The 26847-nt window shown below is 39.1% G+C and overlaps 1 protein-coding gene and 1 non-coding gene across 2 annotated transcripts; one reads left to right on the top strand and one right to left on the bottom strand.

Moving 5' to 3' along the window:
- Window positions 1-87: 87 nt before the first annotated feature.
- On the bottom strand, window positions 88-11319 carry c1qtnf6b (C1q and TNF related 6b). Its single transcript, XM_010739065.3, has 3 exons — window positions 11048-11319; window positions 7866-8058; window positions 88-2220 (listed from the first exon to the last, which is right to left on the bottom strand). Exons 2-3 carry the CDS (start codon window positions 8044-8046, stop codon window positions 1673-1675), a joined length of 729 nt encoding a protein of 242 aa, XP_010737367.2. The 5' UTR covers window positions 8047-8058; window positions 11048-11319; the 3' UTR covers window positions 88-1672.
- On the top strand, window positions 5646-5717 carry trnae-uuc (transfer RNA glutamic acid (anticodon UUC)). The gene has a single exon. It is a non-coding gene; the product is annotated as a tRNA-Glu (tRNA).
- Window positions 11320-26847: the final 15528 nt, after the last annotated feature.

Here is a 26847-nt window from a genome sequence, read left to right as displayed (position 1 = left end):
CTATAAAGACAACTATGATACAGCTATTTACACAGTTTGAAGTCTCTGTGAGAATACATGATAATCATCAAAACCCTAAAACATTCCTGCATTTAGCAATGAAGCACCTTTATTTTTCATTTTGATATGTTGGGATATATGTGTGTTTAAAGGGTTAGGGTTAGGGTCAGTTCACTAAAATTGCAAAAAAAAAATACAATTAAACAGCATGTCCCCCCTTAGCATAACCCCAGTTTGCAGTTCATTTTGGTTTTATAATGTTTAGAGGTTTCACTCTTGACAGTTTTCACTGGGACTATTTCTCTTGTAGAAAACAGACAGTAAAGAAACCACATTACTGTCTGGAAATAGGCTCTGCTGATGAGATTTTTAAATGCAATTTTAAATACACCACAAACAAAATGTGTGTCTATAGTTTGGTAGATTATGATGTATGTAGGAAGAGACTTGAGGGTTAGAACTGAACACATGAGGAGGGCAGGATCAATGTGTGTACATTTAATCTGAAGGGGCGTCAGAATCAATCCAATACACCAGTGAATAATTAGACCTGATCTAAAATGTGGTCAGCAACACGAGCAGCAGCAGATGGATGATGGCAACCATGGTTGAAAAGAACAGCAACATAATAGTACTGTTTTAAACTAATTCAAATGCTCCACATTGATTTAAAGTACACCTCCTGAATGAACAATAAAACATTCTGCAGCCAATTGGGTGACTGTCGCCAGAAGATGATTTTCTAACCAATTTAATGTCTGTTTAGATCGGTTACTGATTTCGAAAAATATTTTCTTTCACATTGATTATGTACTGCATGATCAGAGCATGCTCACATCCATCCAGACATATGAAGACCTGTGGCAGTAAAGAGAGACCCTACCTCACCCACATGAATATAATTTGGACCAGATTCTGTCCCAGATCCTCAGAATTGAAAAGATCTGTGAAAACCTCTAGGCTGAGGCACATTAGGTGGAAAAATGTCTTTCAGTACTTAAATGCATCACTGTGTAACATTATTATATCAGGGTGACAAAAGAAGTTTTCAGAGATACCTCAAAGATTAACTGTTCGCATGGCTAGAAACCATCAGGGGTTATTTTTTGCAATTTGTAGTGAAATAACCCTTTTAAGGTAAACGTTATTCTACAAGGTACAAAGGAAACGTTTGTATGTCTTTGTGTATTTTAATCAAACAGAAACTCTATACCTGTTGAGAAGCACCATGGCACAAATACATAACTGATTGCACAGATTTATGACTCCTGATAAGTGATACAATGTGTGTTTCAACACATAGTCCCTGAAAGGAGTGAACCAAGAGTAAAAACTAGTACAGCACAGAAGTAGGAACAAATGTACTTTGTACAAAAGTGTATTTCTAGTGCAAAGGAAGTAATTTAACATTTGTTCCTAACTGTGCACTCTGCTACCTTCCTCTTTTTTATCGTTCCTTTAGATTCTAATATTTTTGGGCAGTCATCATTAAAAAAGCACAGTAAGATCCTCTCCAGGATGAAAGGAATATTTAATAAGCACCAAACTTGAATTGTCGTCCGAGTACATTTCCTTTCTTGGCATAAAAAAGTATCCATGGCAAAAAAAAAAAAAAAAAGCATTAATCCGACCCAGAGATTCTGCCACTCTTATTATTCCCGCTGTCCCATTTTCACTGGATGCTAGGTGCCACCAGGTATCCATTAAAGGTGATGTAAACATCTACGTCGTCACTGTAAACTGCGTTCTCCCTCTCCCTCTTGTACAGACGAACCCAGACCTCGTCATTCAGAGCCAGATTCAGCATGACACTCTGGCTCTGCATGATGGACCTCTCACTGGGCTGAGCATACAGGATCACCTGCTCTTTGTCGTTGTGCATCAGGTGGAGGTAGGTCTCCTTAAAGTTCCAGGTGTGGATGTTGATGTTGAAGAAGTAGACTCCTGGCACATAGCAGTAGAACTTGCCCTTGAACATGTTGAAGTGCTCGTGGATGTTGACGAACACTGTGTCGAACACCAGCGCCTGGTAGTAGTCCACACTGTGCAGGGACTTGCGACGTCCCACTGAGAAGGAAGAATGAGGGATCTTGCAGGCATCTCCAGGGGCACCAACCAGGCCTTTGCTGCCTTTAAGGCCAATTGGTCCTCGATGGCCAGGAGGTCCCTCTAGGCCAGGTTTGCCAGGTGTACCCTTATCACCTTTCTCTCCTTTATCACCTAGGTGGACATGAAGAAATACAGATGAGTAGTGCAGAGAGACACATCAGGAGCATAATGTGGACTTCAGTGGTGGAAAGTAACTGAGTATATTTGCTTTACAATTTTGAGATGCTTTCCATTTTATGCTTTTTTTCATAAAGGGAACAATTACATGTAGGTCATTGACATAAGATGTACTCACTAACAGTCAAGACTGGTCCAGACTACAAGGTCTGTAACAGTTTTTAGAGGACACGAAGAATACTCCTGATTTATTGATGTGAACTTGCCATTACCAAAGTGCAGCTCTTACTGTATAAGAAACAGTAAGACTTCATCAAAGCTCTTGCTACAAAACAGACCATTCATTTTTTTTGACATGCACACAATGTCACGGTTACAAATCTAGAAAGGGAAACAAATTGCAAGAAGGCTTTCACCTCTGACATTTTAAATCCTACCTATAAATCTGAAGCAATTTTGTGAAACCAATGCTTATCTTTATGTTGTGCTCCTTGTGGCCTGTGAGACAAAATGTTCTGACAGAAATGTGCCAGGAGGGTCGGAACTGTGTTTAGAAACCAGAAACTTTAAATGCTGAGTCAGTGCTGGGTTTATGGCCTTTATTGACTACTGAGGACCAGTGGGAACTGCAATGACATTGATATAAACTTCAAAAATAAATGCAAGAGTTAAAGAGGAGTTTTAAAACTCAGGAATCTCAGCACCAGGCTGGATGATGAAAATGATCCTGCTTCCTAACCTACACCTATAAACCATTTCAAACACCATTGGATTATCTGATGCACAAACAGTGTCTTTGCTCATGCAAATGTTTTAGCGATATATAGTCAGAACACTGAGGTGTAAAAAAAGTGTTAGTGTCCAGATGGCATACACAAAATAAAGGAATAAAGTGCCTTAGTAAGTTGTTGGTCCAGCATGAGCTACTAAAACAGCCTCAGTGTTCCTTGGCAGAGTCTTTCAAGTTTCTAAAACTGTACTGGAGGCATGGAACAATGTTCTTGTGAGAAGCACAGTTGTACATACCAATTTCAAATCTTGCATACTGTATGTTTTCAATTAACCTGAGATCTAAAGGACATGAATATGACTCACATAAGTCTGAAATCATCAAACCACCATTCAATGAACCTGCATGCTCTGTATCAAAATATCTCAATTTGTTTCTCCAGTTGTACACATATACATCCGCTATTTGTTATAAAAGTTAGTTGGGTATGTTAGCCTTCATAATCTATTCTGGTTTATATTTTCATTGTATCCTGTTTTTCTGCCACAACAACGCAATACGGGAAAATTATATGGGACTTGATAGCAAGCTGAGAAAATGATTAATGAGCTTTATGCATCCTTCTGTCACCACTCATGACTGAAATGTTGTTGTTGTTTAATTGGACATATTGAGTGTTACTATTGTTCCAAGTACTCAAAAAAGCTTTTTGCTATGAAATCCAGTGACACTGTTTATGTGGTTCATCATAATATCACTCTGAAGCAGCTGTAATATAAAAAGGCCTGTGTGCTAAGCCAATACTTGCTGGATGACACATAAATAAATAAACTGAGAAAGAAAACCTACAACACAACGGTTAATTCCAACAAAGTATTTTGATTATAAATGAGTCATTCTATGAGTGCACAAATTTTGCACCACAAAGATATATACATTTCTACAAGTAGTTCAAAAACACAAGGGGAAATCATTCCCTGCATGCTGAAGCTTGAAGCTGAATATGGTGAACTGATAATTAGCTTGCATCAGCCACCGTCAATCAACAATCAACATCAGACAAGCTTATTATATTTTAGCATTTATCTAGTGTTTATGTAGTGCTGACAAAACATTAAAAAAGTTTTAATTCAACTAAAACTCCTTGCATCATCTGTGGAAAATAATACAGCAAACATATTAACAATTCCTTACATGTGTTTAAAAACACATAACTCAAGAAACACAAGATAAAGGATTGATTTGGCATCAATACAATCTGTAAAGAAGCTGTATTTCTGTACAAACATTACATTTTAGATTTTGTTGCCTCAAGAACTCACTACCAGCCACCTCTGGGGTGTGTAAACCACACAGGAAGAAGCCACAGCGCTGCACTCATTCACCATGACAAAGATTTCCTGGAGACCTGAGGTAAATCCCTGTGATCCTCTGGACAGATGGTCTGTCCAGCTGTGACCTGTGTCCAGACTAAGAGCCCTGAAGTGAGTTACAGCAGTTTCCACAAACAGAAGCTTAGCAGCTACTCTACACTATTTGGCCATATAAGGAACTGATCCTCTCTCCTGAAATTCAATAACAACCTGATGGCAATGTGATATTCTGACCTTTCTTTACCTTTAACTATTACTTAATATTGTGCACTTAGATATTCATGCATGATATTCAATATTTTAATTTCAGAAGTACATTTGACAGGAAATTATTCTTCTGGCACAATCTCAACCTGACTGTTTCTATTCTGTTTTCTAATTGAGCTGGTGATTTCTAAAGGAAGAAGAGAGATGACAACGTTTTTTTTTTTTTGTTTTTTTCACCAAAAGTAAATGAATTGAAAATATTTCTCTATTCTAAAAAGACTGCAGTATGACTCTGGGGAACATTTCATCAGGTAAAGACCCTGTACAGAAGACTTATGAAAACAGTACACAACAAACAAAATGAGCTGTCTGTAAAAAGACTAAAATTAGCCAAAGCACCGACTGCAAAGAGTTTAAAGTCACTGATCATGTTCCAAACTTCAGTGCCCCACACAGGAAAAAGCTCACACCAAACTCTTGTTTGTTTTACCTCATGAGTCATATTCATTCAACAGTTTGGGAACCACTGACACAGCGTAACATACAAAACAGTGGATCAAGTCGTGACGGATCAGGATCCAAATTTCCCCTAGACAACAGATCACAGTCCGCACATTGATCAGCTTAACACCCATTCAGGTTATTTCCATCCTCCCATTCCACCTGTCGATGGATTCAAACCAAGGACCTTCTTGCTGTGAGCAAGTTCTTCCTTGCCACTCTCACCAAGTGCTTGCTCATGGTTGGAACTGTTGGAACTGCGTCAGTGATATTATCAAGAGTATGGTCTTGACCTGCTCTGTGTCATTAGATAACTTGTGATTTGTTACTATATAAATAAAATTGCTCTTGAATGTGTAATGTGCAACAGAGCTAGTATTACTCTAATAGTCTAATGCTGTCATAAAGTGTACCATGAGCCACCAGTTGGGAACCACTGATGCAGACAACACATTTGCTTTGGTCACTGATCATATCACTGCCAATATTTTTCAGAATTATAATGCTAAAATGGTCGCACACAGGTCAAACTGAATTTACATCTTAAGGATTCATATATCATGAGATCCGGATGATTAACATCATTATCATTTTACACTGCTAAAAAATCCCATATGGTCTAGCGGTTAGGATTCCTGGTTTTCACCCAGGCGGCCCGGGTTCGACTCCCGGTATGGGAACAACTGTTTAAGGGGCGGCAGTAGCTCAGTCCATAGGGATTTGCCTTGGGTTCAGGTTCAAGTCCCACATGGACCAAAAATATGGAAGGTGGACTGGTAGCTGGAGAGGTGCAAGGCACTGACCCCACCCAACTGCTCGCTGGGTGCTGGTCTGGCTGGCTGCCCATCACTCCACCATCTCTCTCTCCATATTTGCATGTCTATGCCGTTGTACTGCATGTGTGTGTCCGGGTTAAAATAAAAAAATAGAGGGATTAATAAAGTATATCTTCTTCTTCTAAAAGTAAAATCTCAAACAAGCTTGCAATTCATGCATGTTGTATTTCAGCTTCGTTTAAGCCAAGTGGAACCTTCTGAATATCTGGAGGTACATAAAATATAATTGAATCCTGTAGCTGTAGATTTTTGGGTGAAGAAACACCTTTGTCAGGTTCTGGTTTCTTTTGAGAAATTGCTCTCTAAAATTGAGATTGGCTGACTAACTGATTGTGGGTCACGCTGTTTAAATCCAATTACAGCAGCTTTGTGGGAATAAACCCAAACGCTCACACACTCAAAGCAGGCTTTATTGTTTTTTAGTGAGTAGTCAGTAAATCATTGCAACACAAAGTGGATAAAGGAGTGTGTGTTTGTGTGTATTATTTGTGTGTATTTATGCTCAAGAGCATAAATAGATCTGGCCAAAGTGTAGTGTGTGTAGTGCTTTTGTGCATGGATGTGTGACAACACATATGTTCCTGTGTATTTGTGTATGTATGTGTGTTTTTGCCACATAAGCAAGTTCACTGCTGGGTGAATGCGCTTGCTGAGACCTCCCTCATTGCACAGCTGCAATCCAGTAAAACTGTATATTGTTTTCATTGCCTTGTTTGTATAGACGACTAACAATTCGACCCATAAATGCAACTTCTTATCATCAGTGGTTGACAACTTTCAAAAAATGATCTGTTTCCGTATTAAAGGTTATTTATTTTGTCCATTTGTTATCCAGCCTTGAACAAAAAATAGGACTACATCATTTACTGTTCATTGAACATGTTGTGCAGTTGCGACTTCAACCTTACTGCAGTGTGGACGTGTCAATCAGACATTTTTCATACTGGCCTGTTAATACAGTTTGTGGCCCAATGGAAAATATTGCTTGAGTCGCAAAGACATTCTGTGATACAAGCAGCGGCAGGGACCTCAGAACTTGGATTTCTTTAGTGGAAAAGTTATGGGTTTCTTCTGCAGTACAAAAGGGCCTTAATTGTCTAAAACGTTGTGCGTCCATGCATTAGTTCTGTGTGTGTGAGACAAGAAAGAAAAAGAGAGATTTTTCTTTTAGTGGTTCAGCAGTTGGATTGGTTCGGGGGTTGATCACAGGTCAGAACAGACTTGGCATGTCCAGTTATCAAAGGACCAGCAGATAAAACAGCAGAGTGATGACACATCGTTTGGACTGCAGTGGTTGAGTTGGCTGCTATGACTCTGATATTAGACACACATGTTCTTACAAATCCCCCTCCAGCTGTGATTGTGTGGTTCTTGAACATTAGAAAATCCTTGTATTTTGTATCCCCTTTCTCGTCTCACATTTTTCTTCTTCATCTTTCTTTCCTTCTACAACACACACCTGCACTTAAAAAATAAGGCCACACTAATGCACAAAACACCGACTGTGACAGGGCAATCTTCTAACAAGCAGAGGTCTTCATGGGTCTACACGATTCCAAATATCTTAAGACCAGACCCAATTTTGTGTGTCAGTAAGCCTTCTGTGTCTTTTGAGGCAAAACTAAAAGTGAATTTTGCCACTGTTTGCTCCATGCATTTTTTCCACTATTACATGTACTTTTTTGGCAGTCTACAAACAGATAAAATGATTCGTTTTAATGTGGTTTGTAGATTTTATTCCACATTCCATTGACACATTGCTTTTTCCAGAAGTTGTAATCAAGTTTGCAGATTCTCTACTTTATTGTTCTTCAACACTTTAGTTTCTTGAAGTTTTGGTAAAAGCGTGGCATGTAAAAGACACAAATAAACAAAGGCTGACATGTTGCATCCTGCAAGAATCAGAAGACAAACTGGGAACAGCCAAACAGAAAGGAAGTACCAGCTAACTTTAAGTAAGCAGTACTCAGCAGCTAATCCAGGTTCTGGTACCTTTGAGGATGGTCATGTTGATGACAGTGCGGACCTCAGGCATCTGATATTGGGATGTGGCTGCTGGAGGCTCTGTGTGGTCGCAGCACCTCCTGCAGAGTCTGGAAGGAGGTCTGGAAGGGGAGGGGACGCAGCAAACCAGGGGGAGGAGCAAAAGCAACCTCACACATACTGCCAACATGACTGTCACAACCTGTGTGGAAAGAAATGGAAAATAAGTTATAGCAAAGGCAGACTTATGACAGTTATGGATCCATGTGACTCCAAAACCTGTCACATAAAACAGCGTTTTTACAGTGAGGCTCTTGCTTACTCCCTTCTTCCAGAAGAATGTCCAAAAAGTCCAACAAAATAAATCCTGAAAAACCATCAGCCCACAACCAACATTTGTATCTTTGGTGGTGTAGTTTTTCCACATTCCTCTGGATAACTGGCCAAGTGTCACAACAGTAGAGTTTGAGGGTAAGCCTTTCAAGAGTTTCCTTAAGGCAGTCCTTAAATCAACAAGCAAAACTGCCTTTGGCCAAGATTTTGCACAAGTAAAAAAGCATTGTTAACGTTTTTTTAGAGATACCTCTTTCTCAATAGATCGGAACACAATGCAGCCAAGACATGTTGTGTAAATAATGGATGCAGCCAAGGTCATGGATATATCACAGTGTTCACAGACCAGTTAGCTAGTTATCAACATTTTCTTAAAACATAACTCCTCCACACTAAATATTTGGCAGCTGTTGGGAAACTTTCTGGGAAATGTAGGGAACCACTGATTAGACAAGACAGTTTAAGTGAAAGCTACAATAAATTGCTACAATTCATGGTTAAGTAACTTCACACTGACTGATGACACATAACAATAAACATATCTAAGGGGTTTTTTTCCATTCAACTTTAATTTTCAAGGACAAGGACAAAAACGGTGGTATGAAGGTTGAAGCCACAGATGACAGATTGTCTTGTGACCTTAGAGTTCTCATATGGGATTTGAGAGGCCCAAGAGAAAAGCTGTTTGAAAAGCTCTGGAAAAAGGAAGGATTGATGTGGCCTTCTATAAGTAAACACATGTACACTTGTACTCGATTGGGTGTGAAAACATCAAGAAACACATTTCCAAGGACTATTTGTGCTATATACTATTTAATATAGTTAAAGAGTTAAACTCTCCTTTGAATATTGTACCCAGAATGCAGCATTGCAAACTGAGTGCATATGTTTCTAAAATGGATTATGGTGGAGGGGAAAGAGCCTCCAACCCTGAAGATTTTACTCAGTCAGACAATCAAAACCATGCTGTGGCATAAACCTAACACAAAAGGTATTAAACATGTTTCAGTTTTTCTTTCTTATTTTTTCTCTCAGTTCTATAGAGAACATCTTTCAGCTCATTGTTTTGGTTTTCCAGTCTATCTTGACTGTTTTGGTTCAGTCTAACTAACACTCTCCTCCTCCAGGCAGCTGTTTTCAGTGAAAGTCTACTGTACACCAGCTGTGGAAAGCAAAGTTGATGAGTGTGAGATTTTAAGAACTATACAATCAATTAGATAAAACAATTGCAGGATTTATGGTAGCTGTCTTTCTATTCTGTGTTCTCTATCTTGTTCTATGATTCCCTTATTGTCTTTTTAATTCTGCGGTACATTTTTGTATATCTATGTTTCTTTCTTTCTATCTCTCTTCCTCTTGGTTTTCCATGTTCTTGCCATTCATACTCATGTTTAGCCTCCAGAATCCACACATGTAACACAAATCCTCTGAAAAACAAGACAGAGAACCAAAACAAAAGGCGGATGAGAGAGGAAACTAAGAAAAAACATCAACAGGAGTGAGAGCGATGAAAGATAAGTGAGAGATTCCCAGGGATTTGGATGACTGTTAAGTGGATTTAAGATGATGGATGGAGCGTGACTGTGAGAAAATGAAATAACTGGACTAAATTTACACTGTGCCCCAACTTTTCTGGAAATGGTATGTTAAGAAAGTTAGTATACTTTGACAGAGTTGACCGAGCCATGCTGCAATTCTCCCAGTGGCCAACTACAGTACTGCAATAATGCAATCTCCAGAATGTGAGCTTCGGGCACCGGGGGATTTATAGTGTGCATGTACAACAGGCATTTTTCTGCATCAGGAAGAGGAGGCTTTCAGGCCCAGGGGGGTTGAGAATACAGACAGGGGAGCAATGCCAGAATGGGCTCCATAGGTGGAGACGGGCGAGCAGGCAATTTAACCGGAGATGGAAGAAGCTGAGAAGAGAAAAAGAGGGTGACCCAGCAAGTGGCCACCAGTCAAGAGTAAATCTGGGACTGACTTTTAGTGTCTGGCAAGAGCTTTGTGAAATAAGCGGCTGAAACACAGATGCTGAACTGGGCTTCTTTCTAGGACTAGGACTAGGCCTGGCTGGCTGCCATATCTTGTGTTGTTGCACGTGCTTGATTTTTGGCTGTTAGCAAAGTTGACTAGTTTTTAATTATTAGTAATATAATCATAACAAATACATGTGTACAACTGTCTATATTTACTGGATATTTATGTATTTCTACATAATGTCACTTTAAGTCTACTGTTGCAGGAAAAAAAGAAGGTAACCTTTCCTGACAATTCTGTGTGACAGGAGCCAAACTGATGCCAAGTGTATAAGCTCACGTTACCCCTCCCCACCCCAAAACCCATCAAGACCCGATGGATCAGAGCTGTGTACACCATGATCGTGAATGAACATGCCGCAAATACACTGAACACACACACTGCAACCACAGCACACATGCAACAGTCATAATGAACCCATTTAAGAAGCCACGTCTACAACGCCAGAGCATCAGTTTGGCATGCAACTACAGTCCGGATAATGCACACACACATACACACACACACACACACGCACACAGCGTGCATTTTAATAAACGTGTCAGTGAGCTGGCGCTTGAGGACGCGCGCTATATTAGGGGTAACTTTTCAGCAAAAAAAGAAAGAAGTGCTGCTGAGTTGGCGACTTGTGAATAACTTCTTCAACCCTGCACGTCTCTGCAAGCAAGCAAGCAAACGCGCCGCCGGGTGTTTTTTGTTCCTCCCCCCCCTTTTTTATTGTAATAAAGCTCCAGAGGGTTATTATGCAGAGTCATGTCGGCCGTGAGACGCATTGTCATAAAGTCGTTGTCACATCGTGTCAGAGTGTCTTTTCTTACCTGATGGAGTTTCACCACAGCGGCAGGGAGGAAAAAAACAGACTGCTGGTGTCAGACTGAGAGGAGGAACTAGTGAGGAGCAACCTCTCTCTCTCTCTCTCTCTCTCTCTCTCCCAAACACACACTCCCTCTCTCTCCCTACACACACACACACACACACACACACACCTTTACTCCCTCCCTCATCAAAGAACACCAGTCTTTCTCCCTCATTATATCCCCCCTCTCTTCTTTCTTTTCCCTCCTGTGATCATCTCCCCTCCATCCCTCCCTAAGCTCCACATCCATCACTCTTACTTGAAAGAGTCAAAACTTCTGTATCCATTTTTTTTAACAACTGAATGCAGCATGAGGAAACTGTCATCACCCAAAGAGAACATTTAGGTCAGCTCTCTCCCTTTCTCTCTCTCTCTCTCTCTCTCTACTGTGTCCATGACTCAGCTTTTGGACAGTACAGTAACAACTGCTGTTACTTCATTTTGTCCCATTCCTTCCAACTCCAAAACTAACTACATGTATCACCTCTCATAAGCCCCCACTGTAGAACATAAATCAAGATGGACACTTCTTTCAAACTGCTATCTCAGCTCTCATCTGATTTTCTATCATTCTGCGTAAAAAACCTGTTGTGTCATGATAATTTGACACTACAACATTTAAAACAGGTTTAAACATATAAACACATATAATGTTTAACAGGTTCAGATCAGTCTCTCATGCATATTGTTTTTCTCTTACTTTTAGTTCATGTTTCACTTACAGTACTTGCACTATACTGTAGCATCCCATCTGCAGGTCCTGGCCATTTTGAAGAGCAATCCATCAGAATTTTTTATTTATTTTATTATTTTTTTTAATGCTCTTTTCCAGATGTACTTGCAATAAATCCAGCAGACATTACTGGATATAACATCTGGGTGCCCAGAGACTTCGTGAAAATAATCAAATATAAACACAAAACACCCTCTGCATGTACATTTTTATTGAACCAATAACTTGACCTGACAAAAAAAGACAGCTGTGATTGGTTTATTGATTAATCGGGTCCAACAAAGATGTAAATCCAAGCTCTTGTGAAGAGAAACATAGAAGTGGGAAACATTCATCCAGTGGGACAGCGAAGCACGCTTAAGAGATTAAGGGTACAGGTCACATGGAGGTCTTAGTAAAACAGGACGAGCTTGCAGTGTGTCTTCTAGTCCCAGTAGATCACAACACATTGTAGCATCATATAAGTATATTTTCCTTTCCATAGCTTTTTCTTTCTCAGCCTAAATCAAGCTCTTAGGGATATTGGTTATTTTTAACATGTGGCTGCACTTGGTATTGCAAGATTACATGATGCACATTAGCCCAAAATAACTTTTTGTCAGTGTTAACAAAAACTGTAGTGGGTATTTGTCAAAAAGATCAAACTTACAGCCAAAGGCCTCTGATACAACATTTTATTTGGACTGTACTCAGGACTCATTTTCCAGTTCAAGAATTGAATGTGTTTTATCCATTAGGTCCAATAAAATTTGAGTTGAAATCTTGGTAGTCACTAACACACCTGCTCTCACACAGTGTGGTTGAAGAAGGACTCTTGTGTGCATGCTCTATAGGCCAATACATTGTTTAAGCCTAAAAGCCTTTAAAGCCCCTAGTAAGCAATTTTGAATGGGATGAATGGGGGGGTCATCTTGAAAAATGGTAGACAGAAAGTCAAAAGTCAGTCTCTTCACTCAATAGAGACAATCTCCCAGATTTTGTTGTCAAAACTGGGTGGAAACAAGTAGAGAATTTGATTGCAGAACCGATCCAAAGGGAGAGCATCACTTCTGATAAGGTGTGTCCTTGGAAAAGTGTAACGGGCATAGGTAGTTTGTTAGCTATTGTACTCACTGACATTCGAGCAACTACTTTGCCTTCTGAAATCCCCAGAGGATTTGCAGTACTGACTACCATCATTTTCCTATTTGGCATAAATAAAACACCTTGAAGATGAAGGCCACAACTTTCTTGGACAATCTCAGAGGTTTGTTGAGAGGCAATATGGGAGATGTAGTAAATCAAAAAAACTTCATGTAAGGTGTGGGATGAGGGAATAGTCAAAAAAAAGCACCAGACACCCAGAAAATACCTTTTGATGATAGTGTTTGATCCACTGAAGGGGAATTCCATTTGATAAGCAGCCTTGTGTGAAGTCAAGTTGCTCTCTCCTTTTTAGTGGTCTTGGCCTGGAGCCCACTTGTAGTTAGCACTGTGATTGGTTGAAACCCATGTGGAAGGATGGCTGTGATGGTAAAAGAAAAGGAAAAAATGCAGCTAATTATATGACAAGAATTCCCCACACTGGCTCATAAAGACCATTTGTTACCAGCTTCACCATTTCTCTGCCTCTGTGAATTTTTCAAATGTGCTTCAGTACAGGGTCAGCAACCTGGAAACACCAAGTCCATTCACATAAACAGATGGATGAGGTCATAGGTTTCTGGGGATGAGGGCACTTAACAAAAATCAGCCATCATCTCGCTCTCTGTTCTATTCCAGTCTAGAAATGACAGCAAGCATGTACTGTAAAAGGCCTTTTTCCCTTCACGTCAGTGTATTTTGGTTAATTATTTTTAGTTTGGACCTCTCTACAGTTATTCTTCCAAATTTCCCACGATCTAAGTTTACCCCACTTTTGCAGCCCGCCGTCTGTTCTGTCTAGATGTCCATCATCCAGACCTTCCTCCTTTCACTCTGAGTTTTGGCTGTTTTCTGCTTGTTCTGTTTCCTGTCTGCCTGCTGAGCTTGGTGAGCAGGCAGCCAACCAGAAGCCACAGAGGTGAAAAGACAAACACATGAAGAAGAGTGGAATCTCTATGTGTGGTAGGAGGTTGGATTTATTTGAAGACAAAATGTTCTAACAGCTTTAAAGATGAGGAAAACCACCCAAGGATACATCTTACCACCATTTTAGACACAGTATTATTGGAGTTTTGGGTAATATGTATTATTACAGTATGCCCTATCCACATAGGGTGTTTGCTTGTGCAGGGAAGGACTTTGGTCCTTAGTCCAAACATGATTTGCTCAGACCCACATTCCTCTTGTCCCTTTAATTGGTTTGGTATTGGTAACTAATTCGTTTTGTTTTCGACGCAGGGAAAACAATTTCCCTGCAGGGATTAATAAAGTACTTCTGAGTACTTCTGATTCTGATTGTCTGGTATTAATTTTTCAGTTTTTTCTAGATTTGAAGTGAAAATTTAGTTTTGGGTTGGGGTTTATTATGTGCTGTGACACTGGATATTCACATCAGGTCACAATTTGAAGACCACGCCATTTCAAGTCATGTTAAGCCTGAATTTCTGAGCCTATAAATCTCTAGTGGGTTGGTTTAGGTTGGGGTCAATAGTGTTTAAACGGGCATGTTTAAAAGTTGGATTTGGGTCAAGGTAAAGATTTAAATCAAGATGAGGTTTAGGATAGTGTTAGGTTTAAGGTCAAGCATGTGGTGATAAAAGTAAAGGGGGACATGTGCTGTGCGGAGCTGTAGAAACTCTACACTTGTCAATTCAGCAAGAATGGATGAAAACAGCTGGTTTGAATTAGATACACACACAATGATGAACACACACATACAGGCATGTGTTATTAACACACAGCGAGTATAATATTGATTAACAAGACCTATATTTCTTTCCATAAGGGATAGACCTTGGACGACATTGTAAACAGAAGTTAGTCTTCAGTTAAACTTAATAACACAATGTGACTGACCCATGCAATGATTATATTGACTGTGTGGGACTGTGTGTGTGTGCTGCTCTATCACCTCTGCCAGAAAATTCGGTTTTGTAAAATAAAGTTTAACACAGCCACTCACTGCATGCAAAACAATAGTTACAACTTCAGTAAAATTCCATTGGAAAACCAATCTTTATTTAGACATTTATTTTTGGCAGCTTTGCTGAGCACACAAGTTCAAGAGTTCAGTTCAGTAGCAAGCGGGAAACTCTGGACACGGTATGAAACCTCACACAAATTTACACAAAAACAAAAACTCCAACAAATCCTGTTAAGATGAATGAACAATATAAAGTGCAACAACCTGAAAAAGTGAGGACACGAGGTGAATAGCCTTCACAGTTAAGCAGGTTGTGATTTTAACACTGTTTATTTTAGTTTGTGGTTGCCCAAACCTGTGATGTGAAGGGAGTGTCTCATACTCTCCTCACAAGATGTGACTGGTGAGACTCTTTCACATATACATGCTTCCTTTCACCTCCAATTCATCCTCATAGTTACCCACATTCATATTTTACAACCACATTCTTCAGCTGCGGGCCACTGATCAGCCATAGTGGTGATGTTGGGGCTTTTGCATCATTTACATCATCAGGGTTTGACAGAAAGAACGACCTCCATTACAGTGGAGCATATATCAACAGACTAACAATTTAGTGCCCTTGGTGATCTATAGCCCCGCTTGCAAACAGATGATGGATACATAAAATTTTTATTTTCTGTGCATTAAAATAGCACAGGAAAATGGGAATGGTTCAGGGGAGAGAAACTGTAAACTAAGGGTCTAAGGGTCTAAGAGGGTCTAAGGACAGAGGGTGTCACTCCCTGTACAGATTGTAAAGCCCTCTGAGGCAAATGTACTTTGTGACTTTGGGCTATACAAATAAAATCTGATTTGATTTGATTTAAACAGACTGAAAATGTTGTGTAGAACATTTATAAGCTTTGTGAGGCTAAATGCTAATGTCAGCATGCTTAAACGCTCATTATGACGATGATGTTTAACAGTTTATTACTGTATCTTCACATCTTAGTTTAGTCTGACACTGTCTAAATTTCGCTTTGCTCGAAAAAGCACACCATCATTGATTATTCAGGAAGGGCAGGCTAGTATCGCTCACTTCTCCGGTTCTGATGTAGTTGGCAAGCTTGTAAGTTTAACCGGCAATCTTAAACTCTTCAAAGCAGGTATTACTGTACAGGGGACTTACAGGGGACGCCTGTTTGACGCAAAGTACTCTTCATTTCATCTGAGTCTGCAATAATTGTTCTTTATTGCTCTTGTCCTCCATATGTTCTAAGTTAGTCCACATTTCCTCCAAGTTCCCCTTTTACTCATGGGCTTCCAGTTGTACTGTGTATGTATCCATATATATTATTAACAGCAGGCCAGACAAGATCAAGGCAAGATTTGCATGACTTGGCAACAGAAGTGATATTCCATGTCTTTGTTCATCTGATCTGGAGTTAGTTGAACCAGTGAGTTCATTATAAAAACAGAGAGGGGGAGCCGTGTCTTTCAAGTCTTAAGTTGAGTTTTGGCACTCCCTATACAGTAGATGGAAAAGATTGAGCAAATAGGTGGAAAGATGGTGTCTCATTAGTAATAATATTGATGTATACACAATAGATTTATAATAAAACAAATGACAACCTATATGAGAAAGGAAACAGACAGTTATCATCCAACAGTTTCCCTCGGTTCTACAGAGCTTTTCCACACCTTGCGGCTCATTGTTTTGGTATTCCACCCCACAACTTGTTTTGTTTACCTTCACTGCTCCTGCCAGAGTTGTTTCCAGCCACAGCAGGCAACAGTTTTCAGAGACAAAGCTCTAAAATCCAGTGTATACTACGTGCCCAGCACTGAACAGGAGAAAAAGTTAGCCATTAGCTGATGAACATAGCTGAACTCATGGATGGACTAAATGATCACTGATTTAAAAGGTAGCCTTTTGAAAAACGAGAGACATGCGAACAATAAGATGTACTAAAGAAAGTAAAGCGACAGCTATTTATTCTAACTTTCAGAACACAAGCTCATGAAAATGAATTAGGTCATCGCTTCGTACTGTCAGTTTTAATGTTAACTTGAACTGATGAACCCCCAATCATAAAAATATAAATGTTCTTTTCCTTTAACATCTTTGTCTTTGTGCAGCGGTGAGCTATAGAAGTAAAAATCATTGCGGATAAATTCACTGCATGTGTTTTAGTAATACATTTCAGAGTGATTTAAGTGAGGCAGAATATGTGTTCCTCCAAACGACTCCACATGTCAAAGTATTCACAATCACCATCTGGTACCCTGTATGAAAATAAAACTTTCATACTATTTCCTCTCTCTCTGTCACATCGCTTTTTGTTCTGTGTCTGTCTCTCTGGTCCTCTTTGTCTCTCAACATTACCATTTTTTTTTTTTTTTTTTTTTTTTTTTTTTTGTGTAGTTGTTTCATCTCCCAGTTCTGCATGACCCCCTTGAGTCCCATGTGGGAAATCAACATAGAAGATGAGACAGATGGTAGGAGAGACTGGGAGAATAAGCAGTGTGTGTTTGTGTGTGTGTGTGTGTGATGATACAATTTACTGTAAAGAGGTGCAGAGTGTTTTTTGATAGTACTAAATAAATTTAAATGTGTGCGTGTAGTTATAGGTCTACCACACACAAAACACTTCTTTGCTATTTTTCATTCCACTTGACTTTCAACTGACTTCCTTTAAAACGGTGCTTGTGTGTGTTAAAAAAAAAGTCAAGGTCTTGTAAGATATGCAACTGAATGGAAGACTTTTAGATGGAAAGTTTAGGACAAATACACAGACGTTAAACCAAAAGATTCTGAGGATTTGCAATGCATAAAATTTGTTTTTTGTCTCATTATGCCTTTCACTGTTTGACTTTTTCTTTCTGTCTCTCCTGTATTCCTCTCCCTCGCTTTACATAAGCCCAGGCAGTAAGAATTACATTCATACTGGACAATATTGCTGCACACAACTTACATTTATAATGCCAACATTCATTGCCAAATCAGGGAGACGTGTGCCCTTCATTCAGTTAAGTGAAAACAGGTAAGTCAGTTACATAATCATAGTGTACAACCATAGTTCATTTACTGTAACAATGATCTTTCCTTGACCTCAACTGTAGGGTTATTATTATTTGGTACTGAATGTCAGGTAATATGATTACAGCCATTTAAATACACGTCTTGCTCCATCCACAAATTCCTCCCTTGAACCAACACCAACCAGCTACAGTAGAGCTTCAGTCAGTAACCGTAACACAGAATGACTCTGATTTACAACAACAGACACAGCTCTGGCCTCAAGTGTATACACTAAGTTTTCTTTTTCTGTCCTTTTGTTTAGTTTACGTTTTATGACCCTGAGTTCCACTTTGTCTCCGGTCTGTTTCACATGCATACAGCTGCTTTATGAGTTTCTCTCTTAGGTTGAAATGAAGTAGTTCAGTTCTTGCAGTTCTTGCAGATCAGCCCTGTGAAAAAAATAATGTTTTGCATGTCCCCAGTTCAAGTCAGGTATGCCCAAGCCATCTCTCCCATGTACTCATAGGGACTACATGAACAACCTGAATCAAAACTTGAGGAGTTAACTCACTCATAAGTCACTGGAGGAGATGCATTGATAAGAAATTCTGGTATGTTATTAAAAGAATTCACAGCCAACATCCACATCCTGATGAGAATAAAACATTTCCACACTCAACACTCAAGCACTTTTGCTTTGCAAAGAAAAGTCACACTGTGGCTTTAAAATCTAGATCAGATTCTGCTCCTCATCATTTTAGTCTCTCGTCATTTGTCTAATATTTTCTCTTTTCCATGATCCTTCACTTTCTGCACCTAGTTTATATTTAATTTACTGTAACACGCTTTGAGGAAAGGGAAACATTTTGTGGCCCTCCTTTCTCCAGTAACTCTGTTTATGAGTCAGAGACATAAATCTTGGAGCAGTACTCTGTGGGTCGCTCTGCTTCAAATCAGTAATATCCAGCCAAAAATTGGCTGCACATGAACTTAAAAGTTGGTTATACCTCAATTTCAACTTTCGACTAAACCACAATTTATGTTGGCATAAGCATTGAATTGGAAATGTAGATCAGAGCTGCATGCTTAGACACTCTTCCCTTGAAGTAGTTTCTATTACTGTAGTGAAGTAAATGTTTGATTTTATTAAGTTTCATATACATTTTGCATCATACCTTTCTATTTCAAAACTGCATGAGCAGACACAAATAGTGTACATGCATTGAAAAGTAGTTTGTGGCTGTTATGAGCACTCAGTCCTTGAGGGTTTTTTAATAAATTTTTTATAGATTAATATGCAAGTAGACCGATTTAGAAAACAAAAGTAACACAGCATAAATCAATTAATGTGCTAATTTAACTAAAATGTGTGTTTTTATGTTAATATCAGAAGCCAACAGTACAATGTATTTTTTTTTAGCTATTACCTATACAATCTAATCTAATACAATAAAACAGCTTTTTGACTGACTTAACTTTTTGAATATTGTGCACCCTTTATGTATATAAACAACACTATAAATACAGTTGAGTATATGGTGCCCAATACAACAGCGCTTCGAAATAAAGCCTCAGAAGATCACAGAATTAAATTAGTTTTTCTCAAAAAGCAACAAAACATTAAGACTCACAACAAATAGAGTTGGTGTATTGGATTACATTTAACCGGACAGAATTACCCAATAAACTGTTAAGTCACCGTGGTTGCAGTCAAATTCTCACTTCATTTGAGCATTTTGGCTTCTTGCTTTACAACATGCCGGAGGGACAACATTTCACCTGTGTGTGTAAGATAAGGCCCTTAGTGCTTTGCTTCCTGCCACTGATAAACAGCAATTTAACGATAACACTGTCAGACAGAGAACAAACCAATCAATTAAGACAAAGAAATCTTTCCCTTAGCTAAACACTCTAAGAGGAGTTGTTACAACTGAGGCACTCCATAAACGACTGATACCTAAGGACTTTAAGACAACCGACTGACTTCAGCAAAGTGAAGAGAAGAAGTCTCCAGAATAAATATATACCTGTCCATTATTTCCTATGTGATGACAAAGAAAATGCTCCATTAACAGTTCTCTTTTATGACACAGTTGGCAGCAATGACTTCAAAGTCACTGCAAAGTCATAGCATGTGAGGGATTCATGTTCAGTGTACAGTATAATAAAAACTACTGTATGCATGCAACTAACTATGCATTATTTTAAGATTAAAAAAAAAATTAAATTAATGTAATTTGGGTCCCTCCCGCCAGCTTCAGATTGCAATTCACTTTCACGTGTATATGGACGACTGTAAAACTAGTAACAAACAAGACATAGCGACCAGCTAATATTACTTTCTAGTCCAACAGCAAGAAGACCAGCTCGGCGTCTGTCTTTCAGACTTTTTATTCTCGCCAACAAATAAAAGCCAATCCAAGTTTTTCCTCTTGTCTATCGTATTGCTCAGTCACGCTCCGCTCCTCTTTTCTTTTCTTAGCTTCCTCCGTCAACATCCTCTTGGGTCTCTCTGCTTCTGTCATTATGTCCATAGAGGCTGCTGAGACCAGTTATTTTGCTCACTTGCTAAGCTCCAGTTCTGGCACAACACTTTTACTGGTCTCTGCCACAATTTTTTTGATTTGGAACAATTTTTGTCAGTAGGAAAATATACATTTCTTCTTGTTTTCTCTTTCAAATATATTCAGTACTATGGTCATAACTGGGCTTAATAACCTGTTAAAAGATTGATTGCTTGTCTTGCTATGAATGACTGGCTGCTTTCCAATGTATGAAGTGAATGACAGTGACAACATGGCTGCAAAAAGAAACCTTTTACTTCTTGTATCTCACTAAACGTTGCAGAGTGTAACATCTCTCTTCCCTTCCTCCATCTCTCTCTTTTTACACCCACTGTTTCTCTTCTCCCATCTCTTTTTCACTCTAATATCTTCCTCACTCTTTCAATCCAATTTTCTCCTCTTCCTTCCTTCTGTCATCTCCTGTCCCCCTTGCTCTCCACCCCCGCTCCCTCACATCGTTTAGTTCTTTTCATCTCCCTGTCACGCTGTCTATTTGATTGGAGCTTGCCTGTATGGCATTTTCCATCCTGTGGCTTTGGGGTCATTTTTAGTCTTTAGTCTGTCTGTTTCATTCCCATATCCTTCTACTATATTCATCTTTTTTTTTTTTCAAAGTAACTGATTCTTTTCCTCTAGCTTGCCCTCTACCTCCCTCTATTCTTTTTTTTTCTTTTTTTTTTTTACTATTACTGCTCCCTCAGCTCCTATGCTACCATCTTTTTCCGCTTTTTTCTGTACTATTCCCCAAGCTCCCACTCACTGTCTCTCCTAACACAATTCCATACTACATACCATAAGTATGTCACTATTATACTTATCATCATAGCATAAACTTTTGACATTTTAAGTGACATTATGTAACTTTTCTACCATAAAATAACAGATTTTAAATCATTTCAATGACACGCTGACTTGTAATAGGGTGAATGGTCTCTGTCATTTCCACTCTGTGCCTCGTATGCCTGTTTCTGCACTATGTAACTTTGGGCTCCAGGTCAGAAGAAGTGCATGAAGCTTTATGGCATTTAGTCACACTAACTATTTCACTGATTTTGGTGAAACATATTTGCCCCATAGTTCCCTCTGGATCATAGTTCCCTCTGGATCATAGTTCCCTCTGGATTATAGTTCCCTCAAGGCAAGTCTAACGGAGCTCGGCAGAGCATCGCAGAGGCGTAGCTAAGGAGAGAGGAAGACAAACACCAGATGAGTAAATCTGGGACTGACTTTTAGTCATTGGCGAGAACTTTGTGAAATAAAAGGCTAAGAGACAGTGGCCAAGCTGGGCTTCTTGCTGTTGGACTAGTAAGTAACTTGTTTGATGTTTCAGTGTGACAGCAAAGTTCTCATTTCGACTTTTTTTTTGCATGCCAGGTAATGTCATGTGATGTGTGATTTCTACCAAACTTTCATTGTGAACAGCTTTTAGAGATAAGACAATCTGAAATAAAGGATACATTATGCTAAACTTCACTTTCAAATGATCCAAATTATTGTATTCCTTTTGGTCTGTTTCTTCACTTACTTTCTCTTTAGCAGTAAACTGCAGCCAGTTGCCATAAGCTGCAGTCCTGCAAAGTTTCGATTAAACGTCAGCTCAGAGGGAGTGGATGTGAGTCAGACTAATCAGTGAACTTCATGCATTCGCCCACAAAGTCAGAAAATATAATGATGGTGTCTGTTTTTTGTCATCTCCAACCCTTTTTGTTGCTGTCTTCCACTTTTTTTTTTTTTACCCTTTCACTGCTGCACACAAAGTAAAACTACAGCATACATGTTATGATGACTCATCCATATTTGTGTGTGTGTGCCTCTGTGGTCGTTTTATATTGTAATTGACTGTTTTCCACATGCAAGTTTTGGTTATGTTTTTGATTTTGTGTGTGTGTTTTTGTGTTTTTCTTGGAAGTACTTACAAAGTAGGCTACAAAGCATCCATTCCTTTTATTCTATTATCATTGTTCTCTAGCCTGCTTTCCTTCGTTGCACTTACTCTTGTTCTATTATATAGTACACTCTGTGACATTAATGTAGCCCCCTCATGTCTTTTCATTCTTAAAAATCCAAATGTGACATCATGGCGGGCAACATGATGATCACCTGATTCCTTTTAACCTGGAAGACACCAGTGAAAGAAGCCAGATGTAAAGACTTTTAATGGCTGGAGGCCTAAAGCATATTTTCCTAAAGACCTTAGCTCTGTGTGAAAAAAACACAGTATACTTCTGCTGTTTTCTTGTCAATTATTGTGATGACAATAAAATAACTTGCAATGATAACTTTACAGAGATTTACAATCTCTGTTTTGGAAGTCTGAAGGTTCTCAGTTGTCCCGGTCATTGACTTGGACGTCCAGTTGCCCCATATTTAACTCTTCTCAAAAAATCCTGTTTTAGTGTCTGATGAGAGCCTTTGAACTCATGGATTTCCTGGATTGTATTTCATTTCTCTCAGTACCCCATCTCACTGAACGGATTGTGCCCACAGGCAATGTTTTTCTTAGATAAGCACTACATTTATTTACCAAACCACTGCATTGCGAGATTGGATTTGGATTGGATTGGAAACTAATTAAATACATGCACGGTCAATAAACATTTTACTCTTATTTGCCTCGTTGTGTTAAATTTACATTTCCTAAAACACGTATTTACAGTTGCATAGGAGACTGTTGAACCATCTTCAGTGTCATTATTGTCCAGCAGTTGATGAAATACACACATGGCACACACATAGGAATTATAGACCTGTCTGTGTACCTCCAGTAACTCAATGGTTTTCATCATTCAGGGTTTCTGTCATAAATCTTCATGATGTGCTAAAACATGTGTCTGAGGTTTTCCAGAAATATCAGTAGGTATCTTTATGGTGTAGTTGTTAATGAAATTTGAACACCACAAAATTTTAACAAAGACAATGACATACCCCATAAAGCTTAGAAGCTGCATCTAAACCTGAGAGGGTTAAAAACAATCCTGCCAAAGGAACTGGTTTGAAATTGTAACTGAAAAGGAGATGATTACTGAGGCTTTCTTCAATTTTCTGGATGTTGTCTTCACTCTCAACTATCACCACATGCACCACAAACTTTCAGACAGAAAATAATAATAAGCAGTCAGAGCTGACCACAGCTGATCACTGTTCTTGCCGTCTCCATGATGTGACGTGTACAGTTTTTTGATGGGATGCATATTAGCTATGGCATAGCCTCTAAATGCATAATTACAATTCCCCATTCAGCCAAATTGTATTTAAATAATTTCCAAATGTTGTTTTAGCGTTACAACAAGAATCAGGCGGCGTTTAGCTCAGTCTGTAGAGCGGCCCCATATGTGAAGGCTCGCCACGGGGGCCTGGGTTCGAGTCCTGACCTGCGTGGCCCTTTCCCGCATGTCATTCCCCATCTCTCTCCTATCAATAAAAGGCAAAAGGCCCCAAAAAAATAATATATATATAAAAGGTTTACTACAAGAATCCTTCACTAAGAAATCTGTTGCAGAAAGTTGTTGGAGGCTACCAAGGACAGCAGACAGGACCTCACTTTATTAGCATATATATATTATGCATTACATAGCCTGTGGAAAGTCTTCCTCTTTCCATATCCATCTGCCTGTCTCTTGTAATTCTTTTGTCTCTCCTTTTCTCTCGCTCTCATATTTCCTGCTGGACCTCTGCACACACTCAACACCCTCCTCCCACGTCCTCCTTCTCTCCCAGTTTAACCACTACTCCCAAGATAAATCTAAACCACAACGAAAACACACAGAGCCTTCAGCTGTTTAACCCATCATTGCAAGGAATGAGAGAAAGAGGAGCCCAGGGGAGCAATGGAGGGATGGAGAAAAGAGAAAAACGAAACTGCCTTTTTGTTTTTTGAAGAAGAAGAATAGAAAAAGTTACATGGCTTTTTCATCATGGCAGCACAACAGACGCCACAGTTGTAAATCAAAAGCAGTGTAAGAGCAGCTACATTAGATCCAGTAAACCTAAATGGCGAATTTCTTAAATCTCCATCAGTATTTTAAGGTTTATCTTAATTATTAAGACGTAGCACATTTAAAGTTTCAGAATAGTTTTTGTTTTGTTTGGTTTTATGAAAGAAAAAAATAATAAAGCAGAATAATATCACTGCTGGGGTTTCACAGCTGTCAATTTCAGAGAGGACTATCAAGCTTCATTAGTTCAGAGAAATATGTGTGCGGGCAGCTGTTTTTATCCAGCTCGACGGTTTGGGTCTATTGACAGCAATATCAGTCCATCACTGTTTGATACTTTTGTCTAGAGTGATATATCTCGTCAAGTATCCGATGGATTGCCATGACATTTGCCCACAAAAAAAGGCTTTGGTGATCCCCTTTCTATTCGTCCTGTACCACTAAGATAGGTTGAAATCTGTCCAACACTTCAGGCTGCCTTTATTATTATGAACCTCAGCTGCACTGGATGTTGCATTACTAGCATGACAGCAAGTTGAACTTAGCTGTTATTATGTGCATTAACAGAAAGTGAAATGAACATGGGAGTCAAAAGTGGCCAACAACTCGTTTTTTACTCAGGGGTATAGCAGTATGCCGGACTATTTGCATTGACAAAAATATTCACAAAAAATATGATCTTCTCACAAACACAATTGTAAGAAGCACTTTGCTATGACTATAAATAGCAAACAAGATGATCATCAACAGCATTGAATGCATGCCATAGATAACTAAAGAGGGCACTCAGAGAACGGATACTCAGGTCCACTGAATGTAATGGCCCCTTGGCCCATGTACCTAAAATTAATCTGCATAATATTATGCATGTTTAACATTCTTTAGAAAGTGAGACAATGAGAAGTGTCTTGTTTATGAGGTTGGACAGGGGCTTTGAAATTTCACTGTGCATTATGTCTGTATTTGGGCATTTTGTAATATTCATACCTACCACTGGGAATGCAACATTGCACTTCACCACATTTGCTTAGTGGCTACCAGGCTGTATATGACCAAGTGACTTCTTTGCAAGTTGTTAAAAGTTATATCTCTGCTCTGTTTTTGTTTCCCTTAAAAAAATGTGGGGGGAAAAAAAGTAAAGCCACACTTGGCCCAAATTCTTCTCACCCAGGACCATGTTGTTGTAACCTCTATTTGTTTCTACAGAGGTTTGTAAAGGCAAAATAAAAAGAACATTCCCACCTAATTTAGTAGTGAATGCAACTTTCTCACTGGCCTTTGAGTTATGATGACAAATGCCATGCATCTTAGCCTGCATCCATGGCATCTGCTTAGTTTTTCTATAACTGTGAAAAATTGGTTTGCAAATCCTATTGTGCATGAGGACACTGCAAGGCCAGTATTCATGGTTCAGTGAGTGCAGTGAAGATGTTTTAATCTAGCAGCCCCGAGGACAGCAAGTAAACTACTGGATGGAGATTAAGTGGATTTCATGTTGCTGTGGATAAAGTTATCACACACACACATACACACACTCCCACACACACACAAGCCTTAGTTATACATACAGTATTATTGGAAAGACTGAGCAGAATCTATTTTGTGGTTTGACCTTGTTTATGAAGACGTTTATGAACATTTCCAAGGTTGCCAGATATTACACCTACAGATTGATCCAGTCAAGGCCAACATACAATTCATGGGTGAATAAATGAATGATAAATAAATGATGTAAAATGTGTTTCAGTAAATGAGTCCTATTCACTCGATGTTCTGAGGTCAGAGAGGCTGTTTGGAATTGCTAAATACTTTAATACCATTTTAGGGCGTTTTCATACTTGGCCTAAATACTTGAGTCTTGACCCAGGATCACTGATTTGGAAGACTGGGTCATTATGACTTGGCTCTCATATCCAGTTAGCCCTTTCCGAACTGAACTGTGCCATTATATTTCACAACACATTTTGTACTCTTCACAAGGGGTATAGCTCAGTGGTAGAGCATTTTACTGCAGATCACGAGGTCCCTGGTTCAAATCTGGGTGCCCCCTACAAGAAGTAGTATTCATGTATTGATGTAGATAGCAATGTTAGTTGCCTGGTTTAAAGAGAAACATCCTGTGCGGTTTCAAGTCATGATAGAAGGTATTGTGAAAAGCCAACCATTCAAGTGAGAACGAGAACACAATATCATATAAATATGAGGAAACAGCACGCATTTTTGTTTCTACTGGAAGGCATTCATAGCTGTTTTGGCCATCTGACAGGCACAACTGATGGACAATATTGGCATCTTTAGGCTAGCAGACATTAGCTCTTTTTTTTACAGCGCATATGGAAGTACTTCGGCTACAAGGGATCATAAACTTTGTACTCAGATCCAAATTTAAATTGAATCAATTTTTTCCTTCCATCTGCCAATCTCTGTGTATTTGCATATGCATTACAATAGCCCAGTTACCTATATGGCATTCATGTGGG

Source organism: Larimichthys crocea, chromosome X, assembly GCF_000972845.2.
Source record: "Larimichthys crocea isolate SSNF chromosome X, L_crocea_2.0, whole genome shotgun sequence".
In the NCBI taxonomy this organism is placed as follows: domain Eukaryota; kingdom Metazoa; phylum Chordata; class Actinopteri; family Sciaenidae; genus Larimichthys; species Larimichthys crocea.
Note: the sequence above shows the minus strand (reverse complement) of the source record. Positions and strands in the feature narration are given on the sequence as shown.

Bases quoted from the DNA above. Each gene is read 5' to 3' on its own strand.
- c1qtnf6b (XM_010739065.3), bottom strand. From the start codon at position 8,046: ATGTTGGCAGTATGTGTGAGGTTGCTTTTGCTCCTCCCCCTGGTTTGC. The intron at 2,221-7,865 runs GTACCAGAACCT...ATGTCCACCTAG, and splicing joins CAACATGACCATCCTCAAAG to GTGATAAAGGAGAGAAAGGT.